Below are 13,724 nucleotides of genomic sequence, written 5' to 3'. Positions count from 1 at the left end.
TTTCTGATTTGTCTGTAATCACTCTTGAGTTTAGAACTAAAAGCAGTTCTAGACAGCCCTTCCCTTATCCAGGAGCCACAAGCTGAAATTCATGGGACTGCCTCTGTGAAAACAAGAAGATGTAAATTAAAGGTATTCCATGTGTAGTACTGAACAGAAAAGGAGTGGTTATATTCAGTTATTTAGTATCTATGGAAAGTGGATACATAGCTCTCATTTTGGCAGCAGCAAACTCCTCTGACCTGCATTTGGTTGTAACTCAGCATTGCTTTTCACTCTTCTCGCTCTGGTGCAGTCTGGAGGCCTAGAGCCACCTTTAAAGCCAAATAAGCAAAATCCTTCTTTCTAGCTTCCCAGCCAGCAGGAAGGCAGGACAAAAACTAGGGAACCTTTACAAGGAGCTGGAAGATTCCCCATCCTGCTTTGATTTCCTCACAGTTGAAAGTGATGATGCTCTTTAGTCACCAATTCCTATTTCTTCTCTGGATCTTGTTTGTAATCATCAGTTTGCCTAAACCCTCGTCACTCTCCATGGAGCGTAGCTTACCTGTCTTCAGTCTCTTTCCTGCTCCATGTTTATGGAGCAGACAAAAAGCTATCCTGAATTCAAGTAGGTAGGAGTTCGGAGGGCAAGGAGAAAGCAGAACAGAAGTCTTCTGTTTGAAGCCTTCCATAGCCTCCAGCATCTAGCATCTGACGATCTTGGAGTTACCTGGTCATCTAATATGTTCTCAGTTGTAATCTCTCCTTGCCATGGTTCATAACTGAATAAATTCATAAATTGCAGTAAATCTTCCGTGCGGAGAAAGGAGAGAGGGTTCAGAGATGCCCGGCCTCTGCGATCCGAGCTGCGATCCAGTTTCCCCTGTGTGCCCTGTTTAGGGGGATCCTCTGCTCCCCAAAGAAGCCTCTTGCAGAAGACTGCCAAGTTAGGGGCTTGGGGCACAGTCTGTATCCAGATGTGTATGGCTGGCCTTGATGTCTGTTCCCTTAAAAAGGCACTACCCTCTGGTAGAGTGTCTTCGGCTCCCTTTTCTGTTACGGTCTTTTCTCTCCTTAGTGTGATAATCTCAGACAGGCAACTGCTGACTTCGGTTCTTCCTTCCCCTTTTGGGCCTCCTCCTTGGCTGCCGTTCTCCCTGCGTGGACATGAGTGCACGTGGCTTCAATACGTGGCGGCTTTAGGGTGGTAATGGAAGTCACTAGTTCCTAGAGGGGTCGACCACCACTGTCCCTGTCCCTGGAGAGCGGCACCTGCAGCCCTGATGCTGTCCTCCAGGCACGTCTTCCGTACGGGCACTGCCCTCTGTCTTAGGGACCAGCGCGAGGGGAGGCATCAGCCTCCTCCTCCTCCTCTGCTCGGGCCTTGGCAAGGGGTACACTGAGGCCAGGGGAGAGATGCTCCCCTCCGTTTCCTTCCGGCAGCCAATTTCCCCAGGGAAAACCAGCTTCAGAGCGAGTCCTGCTCGGGCCTTGCTGGCAGGGGAGTGCAGCCAGACAATTCACCTGACCAAGTTTGCCCCTGCAGTTTGGCACGTTGCAGTCTGAGGTCTTTTTTAGAAGGTTGTAACTTAGCTAAATATGGATGAACTTTGATGGGGATGGAGAGGTGAATATCCGTTACAGTGGTTCACCCACCAAATTTACGCCTCGGAGACACGAGGTGTTAGATCTGAGTAACAAAATGGCTGCAGGGATACTTCTAATACAAGCAAATCAGCATATTTTTGATCACTAGAGAGGTGTTCAGCCAGGCAGCCAAAATGCATTTAAAATAAATATATGCCTTTTTTAAAAAGGTTTTTGCCTGAAGCAGATATCTAGCTTAAACCGTTTCAACCAAAAACTGTTCATGCTTGATAAAATTATATGCAAGTGGATACGCAAGTTTTTATGAAGATATTAGTCACCATCATCTCAAACTACCTGATCTTTTGGCAAGAAGTTTATAAAGGAAACCTTGACTGTGGTACCTCCTATCCTTACTTTGGGAGGATGTGTGCCTTTTTTTCTTTGAGGTTTGATTTGTTGCTCAGTATGGATGTATTTCTGAAATGGATTTTTGATGAGTAAGAAAGATATCTTCTTAAATGGAGCTTTCTCCGAGTGGTTGGATTTCTTTCCTGAGGCACTGGGTTTTCTCTTCTAATCTGTCTCAAGCTTAGAACTTTTTTTATCCTGACTTCTTCTTCCCCAACTAGGAGATAAGGGGAAAACAATGCAATTCTTGAAATAAAATGGGAAACAAAGTAAATATGAAGAAAGGATTCTTAAATTCAAAAAATTGTCATTTTTGCAGTAAAAGCAATCCCTGAAAATAAAGGGTTCTTTGTTGCATTTTGATTTTCCTCCAAAAATCACTGATTCCTCCACTAAGGACATGCTGATTTTGACCAGCAGTAACAGAGATAAACGCAGCTGCTGTGCTGGTGACATTACAGCAGTTCGAGGTCCACAGGGCACTGTAAGACGGATCCAAAACCCATATGAAAGTGAAGATCTCTGCCTGCATCCTTTGCTGTATAGCCTCTAGCTTTCGTGGTAAAACCCCTCAGCTTGTGATGCAGAGGTAACGTTAGAAGAGTGATAAATGTTGAGAGCAGGGTCACGGCACACTGGTCCCTAGGATATCCGGGGGGCTGTGATGTTTGAGTTTACCAAAGCTTGAGGATCACTTCCTCTGCGAAACCCGAGCTAGCTGGCACCGATCTAATGATGGTCCTGCACTCTGCTGTCCTTCCACTTCCCCCTGTTCCTCTTTTATATCCTCCACCTCTGGGAAAGGAAGCCTGAGCTTGGAGCGAGGAGCTTTCTGCACCTCTCCTGCCCTGCAGTCTCTGACTGTGAGCGCGCCGTCTCTCCGTAAGGTCTGCCTTTCCCAAAATCAGACACGAGGCTTCTTCAGGCTGTAGAGCTGTCAGCAGGTGTTACACGGCATGTGCCTTCACCCAGCAAGAGGAAACCGGTAGCCCTCTCTAAGGCCAGTGACGTAGACAGCTCTTTGGAGAGACTCGTGCCATGATTGCGTTCTTTGAATTTGGATCCTCCTTAGAAAACCTGTGTTTCTCCATATTATCTCAAACAGCTCATGTGACTTATTTCATCCATGTGACCTCTTATTATGTGTCTATCATTCCATTTTTCTGTCCTGTTAGAGAGAAATAGGGCACAGCCTTCCTCCTGCCTACACTCCTATGTCAGGAGTAAGTATTTCACATTCCACCTTCACCCTTAGGTTTTCCACCTTCCTCCTCTACGTACGTATTGTTTCCAATTCTGTTTTCCTACATAAATGGCCCAAAAGCCAACAGTGAACAAAACGTGTATGTAAGCATCAAGTGCTTAGGGACCTATAATAAAGTCAGCCTGGATTCATCTGCAAGCTCGATGGACCTGCACCCAAAATAACTGCCAACTTTTTTTGAAAAAACATTTAGGTAACAGATGCGGATGAGTCTGTCCATTTTTCCTTCCTATTTATAGGTTATGATACCGAAATTTCCTTGCGCGTCCTTGCTGATGAGCAAAATGGTAGGTTGAGTCAAACCATTGAACTGAGGTGCGTCTAAGAACAGAGTTTGCCAACCTAAAACACGCTTCGTAATGGGCTTGCAAAGAGTTTGGATGACCGCATGATTGTCGCTACAGGACCCCCTGCGAATAGGCCCCCCAGGAATAAACAGAGATCAGAGGTGACGATAGGGGCAGAGGGACGGGGAATGCCGTGGTGAGCAAACGTGGCGGGAGAGCCGCGGCAGCCGCAAACGTGACTTGCTGGTGGATGTCCTGTCCCTTTGTAGCCTCCTTCCTCACGCTGTCCTCTCTTTTCCACCAGAACCAGTTTGTGTACAGAGATGGCGGCTACGCTGCGGAGCAGGGAGTGTCTCTGCCCTACAGAGCCCCTGGCTGCGTCATGCCGGAAGCCCCCGTTGCCCAGGGGGCCGCAGCAGAGCTCTTTGATGACGCTTGCTGTAATGGCACGCTGCGAAAACAAGTGGCAAACCTGGCACAAGAGGACAGCAGCACCCAGAGGTACAGTGCAGATCCCACGGTGTTCATACCTGAGCGGGTCGTCCGGGGAGAACTGGATGAGGACGGGTACATGACGCCGATGCGAGACAAACCGAAAACAGGTAAAAAAAAAAAAAAAAAAAAAAAAAAAGGCAGTCTGACTGCATTCTCTCTTTTTCCAGCTCAGCAGCTTTATCAGCTAACTCAGCAAGAGTGAAACATGCCAACTTGGTTGATATTTCTTTACAATGAGATTCATTTTTCTTCACTTAATTTTCTTGTTTAAAAAGTCCAAATGTCCCCAAATGTAAGGTTTGTTTTTTTTCCCCTTTAACCTTTGCTTCTGGGAAGTAACAAGAGAGAGGAGTGAGAAAACAAAAACCCAGCTTATGCAAACACAAATATTTGGTAATTTTCAAGAAAAGGATCCTGCTTTGGCCAACCCTCGTCTCCACTTTATTGATCATTTCCTCCTCCCCCTCCGTGGTACTGTGCTCAGTAAATATCATGTTGCACATGTCACTGAACCAATATACAAAGTTGGCATTTTATACCCACGAGAAGTCTAGGGCTGAAAGCGCAAGACGTGCTTCAGAGAAAGCATCACTGCCGCAAGGTGAAGTTCCCTAGATATGTGCCAGTTTAGATGCTGCATTTCCCAGTTTCTTTCATTCCTTTCTTCTTCTTTTAAAATAGCAACAGCAGTTACCCTGATGTAAGGGGATGTGTCATTTGTAATTTTCTTTCAGACCTTTGCTATGGCTTTAAAGAAAACAAATGGATGTAAATATAAATGCCACTTAGGTCTCACAAGCACTGTTGTGCCTGTGCCTGTTGTAGCTTTCAGATTCAGCAAAGAACTTGAGCACTAGTTTAAATTTTAACTAGTGCAAAATTTCTTTCTTTTCAGCAGAGTTCTTAAGCAAATGCTTAGCTGTGGGTTCAAAAGATTCTCACTAAGCCTGACCTGAACCTTTGCATTTAGTGTTTTTGGCCTCTTCTTGGAGAAGACCAGAGCTGAAGGTTACGTTTTGCAACGTGACAGTGTTTTACAGTGAGGCAGACAGGACAGGATGCCCAGCAAGTCCATTGCCCTGTGTCTCAGTAGCCTGTGTGCAGCCATCGGCAGGATCTTGGTGAACATGTCCATTTGCTCTAGGATGTGCCAGTCCTGGACAGCCAGTCTCCTCAGGCTTCTTCCCCCCACCAGTGGTTCTCTTTTCTCCTTTGCACGCAACCTCCATATGCCTTAAAACATTCTCTACAATTCAGCCACAATTTTTTGTGGTGTTAATCCACAGAAAATCATTTAAGGCAATTGTAACCTGCTCCAGCTCCTGGTTCAGTGCTAACTTAAGACCCTCTTGTACCCTTCCCCGGGCTCATTTGAATCATTTTTTCATAATGCTTCGAGGCCCTTTGTCCTTCAAGGATGGAAGGTTTTTAATCAGGCAAATTGTTCTGTTAGAAATGAAGCTGTCTTAGAAGTTAGCCCTTGGGGATGGTTTTTGTGCAGAGAGGCTTAAGCAAGATTTCTGTAGAGCTTTCTGGATGGAAGGACTACCGAGCAGAGGGTTTAACTGATGTGTCCAAGGTTGTACAGAGACAGAAGTAGCTCTGCGCGTTCCGCTCTCTAGATCGTACTCTGAGAGAAGAGCCCGGATCAGGCCGGCCTCTGGGCTGTGACTTAGCGAGAGCTGCAGTTTAGTATTCAGCTTTGCGTGTATTTTTGGTGACTCACATCATCTCTTGCAGTCCCAGCTCTTCGGTTAAACCTTTGTTGTTTGCTGAGGTTGTAAATCTTCCGCTTTTACTGAAGTGTATGTTCGATGTAGTTGGTACCTGACCTCGTCTGGGAGTTCTAGGAATGGCTGAGGTGGAAGGAGGGACAGGTCAGCGCGCTGCTTCTGGTATAACCCGGGCAAAACAGAAGAAATGGCACTTGCTGCGTGGATGGGCTGCTCTCCCCCCTTGCTGATTTATTTCTTGTCTTTTCTTAGATTACCTGAACCCAGTGGAGGAGAACCCATTTGTCTCCCGACGAAAGAATGGAGATCTCCAAGCTGTGGACAACCCAGAGTACCACAACGCTCCAAATGGGCAGCCCAAAGCAGAGGATGAGTACGTGAACGAGCCGTTGTACCTCAACACTTTTGCAAACACCCTGGAAAACGCCGAGTACCTGAAGAACAATTTGCCGGAGAAAGCCAAGAAGGCCTTTGACAACCCCGATTACTGGAATCACAGCCTGCCCCCGCGAAGCACCCTCCAGCACCCGGACTACCTGCAAGAGTACAGCACAAAATATTTTTACAAACAGAACGGACGGATCCGGCCTATTGTGGCAGAGAATCCCGAATACCTCTCCGAGTTCTCCCTGAAGCCTGGCACTGTGCTGCCCCCGCCACCCTACAGACACCGAAACACAGTGGTGTAGTAACCGCGGTCTTACGGATGCGGAAAGGCAACCCCTTCTAGCTGCCTCACTCTTTCTCTCTCTCCCCCTCCCTTTCTTTCTCCCATGAGCTTCCTCTTCTCGCCCGTTCACTCATTTTTGATATTTCCAAGTGAAAGGACGTCTTGGAGTCACTTGCAGATTGGGTTGGGAACCTGGAAGGAAGGAAGGAAAGAGACTGAAAGAAGGCGAGTCCAACCTGGCCTTTCTCGCTTGCCGCAGATCCAGAGGGTCCGACGGTCAGAGAAGCCAGACGACACCAGTAAAGCCAGTGGCAGTGTTGCCTGCTGTCGAGCAAGTTCTCGGTGATCCAACCCAGGCGCTGTAGGGAGGGTCACGCAGAGTCTGTTTCTTTCGGCAGGAGCTGATGAGAGTCTGTTCAGCATTCCTGGAAATCCTGATGCAGTTTCCATTAGGGAGGGGAAAAAAACGGACAGCTTTTTATATCATGTGAAATAGCATAATAATTGAGATTGAGAATCCAATTTCTTTCTCTAACACTTTCTACCCCCAGCAACCGAAAATGGCTAACCTGGCTTTTCATAATCATTCAGATCTTCATCGTGGCCTTCCAAGAAATGATGATGTGACTCTAATATCTGGCCTAACCCCTTATTCTGAGCCACACCATGATTTTGTGCCACTTCTTAACAGCAGAGACTTTAGCTCAGAACATTAGTGTATGACATGACCATTTTTGTACGTGTGTCAATATCAAACATAGAAGTCTTTTCGGAAAAAAATTAACCAAAACGCATCTCCAGCATCCTCTTTTTGAAGCTAAAAGGCCATGAAACCAGGATTTGTATGCAAAAAGCTTTGCTTTCATGTTTTATACCTACTAAATATAGATAGATAAAAAGACCCAAACAAATTCCTCCCTCTTTTTCTTCTTTGTGATCATGAAAGTAGTTGGGGATGCTGTCAGGCAACACTGAGGACAAGATGGAGACTGGAGCTTACTATGGTTCACGAAGTTTGCTGGTGTTCTGTGGGGTGGTGGTGGGAAGGGCCCTTTAAACGGGAAGAAAGACACTGGACTGAAGAAAATGCACATAGCGGTTCACTGGAAAGTTAGTTTGCACTTAAGCTCTGATTTTATTTGAACTGTTTTCTGGATTTTGAATGAAGCAATATGGAAGTGACCAGCAAAATACAAGATAATACTTTTAAATTTTAAAAAGTGAATTATGTGTAAAGGATGACTGTGGAAATGCCAAAACGAAGTAAAACAAGTCTTTGGAACAGTGCCCACCGGTTCTGAGAGGCCAGCGCATTGACTGCTTCAGAGGATACGGCGAGAGAGCGGCCCGCTCTTACCGCTGCCGCGTGAAGGACAGCAGAGCAAGCCCCGAACTGGGATCGGGGGAGGAGAACGTCTTGCGCGGGCTTGCAGTATGATACAGAGTACTTTTTTTTTTCTTTTTTTTTTTCCCCTGAAAGGAGGATTACTCTGGCACAGAAGATAGTGTATACGAGGTTTTAGAAGTCAAAACGTGCATGACACGCAGAGCTTTCAGTCAAAAATGTAAATATGTATGAGTCAATCTCCCTGCACTAATTGCTGCTTTAATCAACCTCGGTTTTTACGTAGACACCCCCTCCCTTCCCTCCCTCCACCCTCCTCCTGTTTGGAAGTACCTTTTAGCCAGAGTTCTGGATGGGTTTAGCAAGCTAAAGCAGATGGAGTTGGGAAGGAGAGAGCAAGGGCCAGCGATGCTGGTATCTTGCTCCCGGTGTGCCAAGACCTGTGTAACAGCCTTTGCGCACCTAGTACCCAAGGAGAATCTTAAGCGTTAAGTACCTGTGAGGGTTTGTCTCTGTCTCTAGCCATCGAGGCTTTTAAAGGGGAAGCAATAATCCTCTGCTTGGGTGGTAAGCCTGGGTAGTACAACAGTGTTTCAGTTTATGCACTTCAGCACTATTAAAGTGAAGATGCTTTGGGTGACGCAGCCTGGCAACAAGAACAGCAACAGCCAGTGGTCTGGAAACACTGTGTGGTGCTCCTCCAAAATCCAACTGTCTGAGCAGTTTGCCACCTTTAATTGTAAAGAAGCAGAGAAGGGAGTAAGAAACATGTCGTCCTCAGCCTGCCACTTTGAGCTGCAGCTCTTGGGAGAAGAAGGTTTGTCCTGAACAGATACCCCTAATGAGGGGAACGTCCTGGTGCAACTCATGTGGTACTTGCAAAGGTCATGGGGAGAGAGACGCATACCTCCAGAGATGGAAGCGATGGGGCTAGGGTGTAGCTGCTAAGGGAGGGTGAAGGCCCCTGTGTCTTCTCTGATCATTAAGTGATAGTGGCGTTAAAAACAAGCCCATGGAGTAATCAAAATAGAAATAATTGTGTTCTCTAACAATTTAACTTTTAAATTCTTACAAAACTTGAATTACGTATTCATTTTGGTTGTTGACGGTGGGTATGATGCGCTATGTTCGGTAGCATGGAAGTGCAGAGATCCCTTGAAGCGAGGCAGCGTGAAGGCTGGAACTAAAGCAGACGCCTTGGGCGGTGCCAAGCGCGTCTTGGATAGCCAAGGGCGAACCGAGAATTAACAAGCAGAGTAATCTGCACTGGTGGAAAACTCAACGTACTGCGTCTGGACGAATGGGCATCACTTATTTTTGTTTCTGGGCATAAACGTGTCCTCTGTTCCCGAACGTTCTCACCTGAACTACTTTGACAGATTTTTGCATCTTTGCCACAGAACGAGAGTGTATCCAGGGTTTAAAACCCCAAAAACTACGAGCAGAACCGTTTGGCTTCTGTAACCTGGTAGGCACCGGTAACTGGCCAGCTTTTAGCGCTCGTATTAGCATTAGCGGTTATAGTTGCTGGGTCGGTGACGGGAGATCGGGCGCTGTGGCAAATGTGTGACCGTCGTAAGTCACGAGAGATGAAGGTCAGGCTTCTTTAATGAACAGCGGCAGGTTTCTGGGGAAAAAAGCAGATACTCTTCCATATACAGACTGCATTTTGTCAGCACAGAGCAGCAGAAGGAGGAGCACCAGCAGAAGTATTTTGTCCAGCTCTAGACGATTCTCTGGTTCCACAGTGGTATCTATAAACGCTGCTGTGGGTTTTTTGGGATTTTATATGCAGTCTCCTATTTGCAGATGTTTTCCTTTCCCTTACCGCAGCATGCACCATGGAAGAACAGTTAATAACTTTCCAAGAACCAGTTCCTGCATCTTCACCAGTTCTAGGTTAGACGTTACTTACCTACCTGTGGGTTGTTTCAAACAGATGCGGATGGATGCTGGATTTGATTGATTTGCTGTAACGTTCTGACTGAACCAGACTACTCTCAACTTGTTTCAGTGCTGCTTCTTCCTACGAAGTAGCTAGGATTTTTCCTTGGTCATTTGTTCCAATGTAGCAGAGCGTGTTTTCCTGCCGGTCGTCTCTCGTAGGTAGCAAACCGTGGGAGAAACTCCGAGCGCGTAGCAGCAGCGGGAGCCACCGCGTGGGCCTCTTCCAAGCGCCCTGCGCTCAGCCCAGAAATCTTCGCCTGAAGAAGTGTTGTGTTAACCCTGGCTTGAACCATTTCTTTGGCGGAAGATGCATTTCGGGGCAGAAAGAGTTGCATGCAGTAAGCTCGTTCCCCTTTTTTCTCGGACTAGCGGGGCAGTACCTTTCCCGTCACGCCCCGCAGCGGTAAGCCCGGGCAGTCAAGCGCGAGGGGCAGCTGATGCCGTGCGCCGCGGGGCACAGCAGCCTGCACACGCACGGTCGCTCGTCTTGCTGCCAGTGAGCCTAGAAACAGCAATAGGTTTTTTGAGACTGGACCTATATCGGAAACTCAGATGCTAAGAAAAACCTCGGCCCATTTTCCTGCTGGACTGTCTGGGTGGGGGACCGGTGTCATCGTGGCAGCGTGAAGGAATGAAGATGGGGCTTTTACGTGGCCCCAGAGAGAAGGGGACACTGGCAGCCCTCAGAGTTAGGCTGTCTTTCGTGCAATTCCCCAGCATATCTGAAAGCGTTCAGAAGTATTCAGGTCAGTTAGGTATTCACCTGCTTTGAAGGCTTTTTAGCTTGAGGAGAGCGGTAGGAATAGGCTGCAGCATGAATCGACGGCAGGCCTGTGGCTATGCGTGAGCTCTGGCTGCTCAGGAGCTCCTCGGGGTAGGCAGTGTAACCTGGAGTTTGCTGAACGCTGTGTAAAAGGCGGCTTCTCTTGCGGTAGCGTGAAGCCTGTGCACCCGTTCGTTCCCAGGTCCACCACGTGTCCTTCCTCTCATTGCCGTGGATCCTGGATCTCCGTTGCTGCCGTAAGAGCTAATCTGCTGTTATACGAGATCCTGGATTTGAGTTCGGCTCCTCGGGGGAAGCTCAAGCTGTGGAGGGCAGGGGTTGGCTGTGGCGCCCGTGCTCCGTTGCGCGCGAGGAGCCCTTGCGGTCTCACGGGCGGCCACGGGCTCTGCTCGGCGCCGTCTCTCTCTCCTCCCCCCCGGCTTTTGATAAGCTTTATGCAGGTAGGAAAAGGTTACTGCTACAGACGGGGTTTTCAGACTGGGGTAAGTAACAGAAATGAAGTTAGAAGCACCAGTCTAAAACGTCCAGAAATCACGTGTGTCCATCTTCTGTTTGAAAGGACTAATTTAATTTATCGCCGGACCTTTCTGTGATAACCAGGGCCCCGTTCCCATGGCCTTAGGCAGGTTAGTACGTTACTGCGCTTGCAGGCTCGTTGCTTTGGGGGAGATTACTCAAGGGAGGGCTTTCTTCACTCGTACCCTGCTGACAGCTGGACTCGGCCCCTAGGCTGGGAAGGCAGCGAAGGTGCAGAGCGTCCTTCAGGGATGTCTGTGGGCATTTTGACTGTGACCGACGGTGGCGGCCCTTGTTCCAGCTGCAGCCAAGCTCATCTCCAAATCAGCGCCCGGATGCAAAGGTGATGCCTGCCCAAGAGAGCGCCGGCGAAGCTCTGTGCCAAGGAGCAGGAGTAGCGAAAGGGATGAAGGGGAGAGCTACGGGCGTCATCCTGGTTGACTGGGAAACAAGAGAGGTCACAGCTGCCCAGGATTTTTTTGGAGAGCTTTGTACACCTGTGGTAGAGAGGAATTTTGGGAGCTTCTTAAGCAGTGTAATTATGTCCTAGTCCTCCCCTCCCTTCTCCTGAAAAAAAGCCATGTAACCGAGCTCGAGACGTGAAGGTGGGCGAGCGGTTTCATCCGGGGCGACGGTGCGTCTTGCACAGCATCCTCTCTCTGACGGGGTCGGGTCCAGCTGCCTGCAGAAAGCCCCTGGCGCCCGGGGCGAAGGTGTCCGGGGAGCCCCTTCTTGGGGAGAAAATACTTTGTCTGTAGCACTCCGAAGACTTAACCCTTTTGGGATGACCACAGTACTAAGCTGTGAAAGATATTTTATAAGTAAGTGTAGATACGTATGCCGTTCTTTTGAAGTAAGGTACTATGACATATGTAGCATAAACTGGTTCTGCTGTTAAATGGGTCGATTATTAACTGAGCAGCTGTGTAAGGGGTAGCTAACTTTGAATGCACTGAAACCAATGCCGCTCTGAAGGCGGGCACCGAGGGGTCGCGGGTGCTCGGCTTTTCCCGGTGGGGTACGTGGAGAGGGAAACGCGGGGCAGGGAAAAGAATGTGAGTTGTGATTTTTTTTTTTTTTAATAGCATTTTAACGTGGGAAATCTGCATGTTCAGTATGTTCTTCCTAATGTTTTTAATCTGCTTTTTTGCCCAGTTTTCAAAATTCTCCAAAAATTGTAATTTGGAATTTCTACAGCAGTAGCAGCCCTAATGGAGGGGGAAAATCTGGAGGGAAACAAAAAAAAAAAAAAAAACCAAAAAAAAAGGGATTCCTTGCCTATCCAAAACAACGTTTTTTGACCCGATGGTCTCTGACTGCGCGCGTGTCCCGCGGGCGACACGGCTGCGTTTGTCCCGGCGCCCCTCGGCGTGCAAGGGCGAGACCCACCGCGAGGCGAGGCCGGAGGGAGCCCAGAGCAGGTGCGCGCGGCGCAGTGCCGGCGCGGGGATGCTGGCTCAGCTCCGGCCAGCGGCGCCCGGGGCAAGGCGGCCGTGCGGCGGAGCGCCCTGGTTTCAGCTCCTTCTCTGCACTCCTGAAAGCGCCGGGAGAGGAGAGGGTCGCGCTGGTGCCTCGCGGCGTACCTTGGCGAGCGGGGAGGGGTGCCGCTCCTTTCCGGCGACGTTTTGCATTCAGAGTTAGCTGCCTTTCTGAAACAAAAATAAAAATAAATTAAAAAAAAAAAACCTACTGTATGTTACTTTGAAAATGTGAATAGTATTTTTATAGCTTGTTAAAGACACAGCTAGTTGCATTTGTAAATAAGGATAATGTCGCTTTTATTTTCCTCGTGGACATCATTATTTGGAACATAATTGTCCTTAGGGTTGATTTGTATATAGGTAATTTGCTTGTGATTCTGCCGCTCCTCGCCTTTCCGTTGCCCCTCGCGCCTCCGGTTTGGGTTGAAGCGCCGCTGCTGGCGTCCCCTGTGACTCTGTGGTCTGGCACTGTCGTGGTGTGTTCCCACTTCCGCACTTGCTTCCACCGTAGATTTGCCAGTTGTGCGTGGCGTAGCGTCACTTTAACCTTCCGTTTCTCATATTTTAGATATCGAGGATTACGCACTGTTAAAATACTTACTGACCTGGGTTAATGTTAGGTACCTAATTTAGCATAATTTCCCTTCTTTCCATAGTTTTGGGGTTTCTTCTTCTTTTTTTTCCTTCCCTCCCTTTCCTCCCTTTCTGTCTTGTTTGGAGGCTGGGGAGAAACCTGTGGCTCTTCTTCTCTTCGTGTGGTTACGTCCCGCAGCCGCGAGCCTCCGCGCGGGCCGGGCCGGGCCGGGCCGGGCCGGGCCGGGCCGGGCTCCGCCTGCCTGGCAGCGGCTGCGCCCCACCGCGCGTCGGCCCGCGCTCCTCCCGCCCGAACGATTTGAAAACGGTTCTGCCTTTTTGTTACATGAATCTGTCAGAAATATATTTTTAATTTAATATAAATGAAATTCAATAAAATACGAGACAAAACGTCACCGCCTCCGCGTGAGCTTCCTTGCCTGAGCGCCGGCCCCGGCGGCGAGCAGCTGCGCGGGTCGCGTGGTCCCCGGAGGAGACCGCGCGGGAGAAGCGGCTCGGCCCGTTCACGACCCTCCGTCGGCCCCCAAACTGCGGGCAGGTGCCCGGGAAGGAAAGCACAGCAAAAAGTTTCCCCTGGGGGCGGAAAAACTGAAAACTGGCTTGTCTGGACATTTTTTGGTTTGTAGGG

At 48.7% G+C, this 13,724-nt stretch overlaps 1 protein-coding gene across 1 annotated transcript in view; it reads left to right on the top strand.

Annotated features, from left to right (window-relative positions):
- ERBB4 (erb-b2 receptor tyrosine kinase 4) overlaps positions 1 to 13,308 on the top strand; it is a gene marked incomplete at its 5' end in the record, with an annotated part of 449,003 nt that extends 435,695 nt beyond the window's left edge. The window contains 2 exons of the mRNA XM_062579354.1: positions 3,836 to 4,133; positions 6,012 to 13,308. Of these exons, the coding sequence (XP_062435338.1) occupies positions 3,836 to 4,133; positions 6,012 to 6,448 (735 nt within the window). The remainder of the gene's footprint in view (positions 1 to 3,835; positions 4,134 to 6,011) is intronic.
- Between the last annotated feature and the right edge of the window lie 416 nt (positions 13,309 to 13,724).

Source organism: Rhea pennata, chromosome 6 (genome assembly GCF_028389875.1).
Source record: "Rhea pennata isolate bPtePen1 chromosome 6, bPtePen1.pri, whole genome shotgun sequence".
Lineage (NCBI taxonomy): Eukaryota > Metazoa > Chordata > Aves > Rheiformes > Rheidae > Rhea > Rhea pennata.
This window is presented reverse-complemented; position numbering and strand designations above follow the sequence as displayed.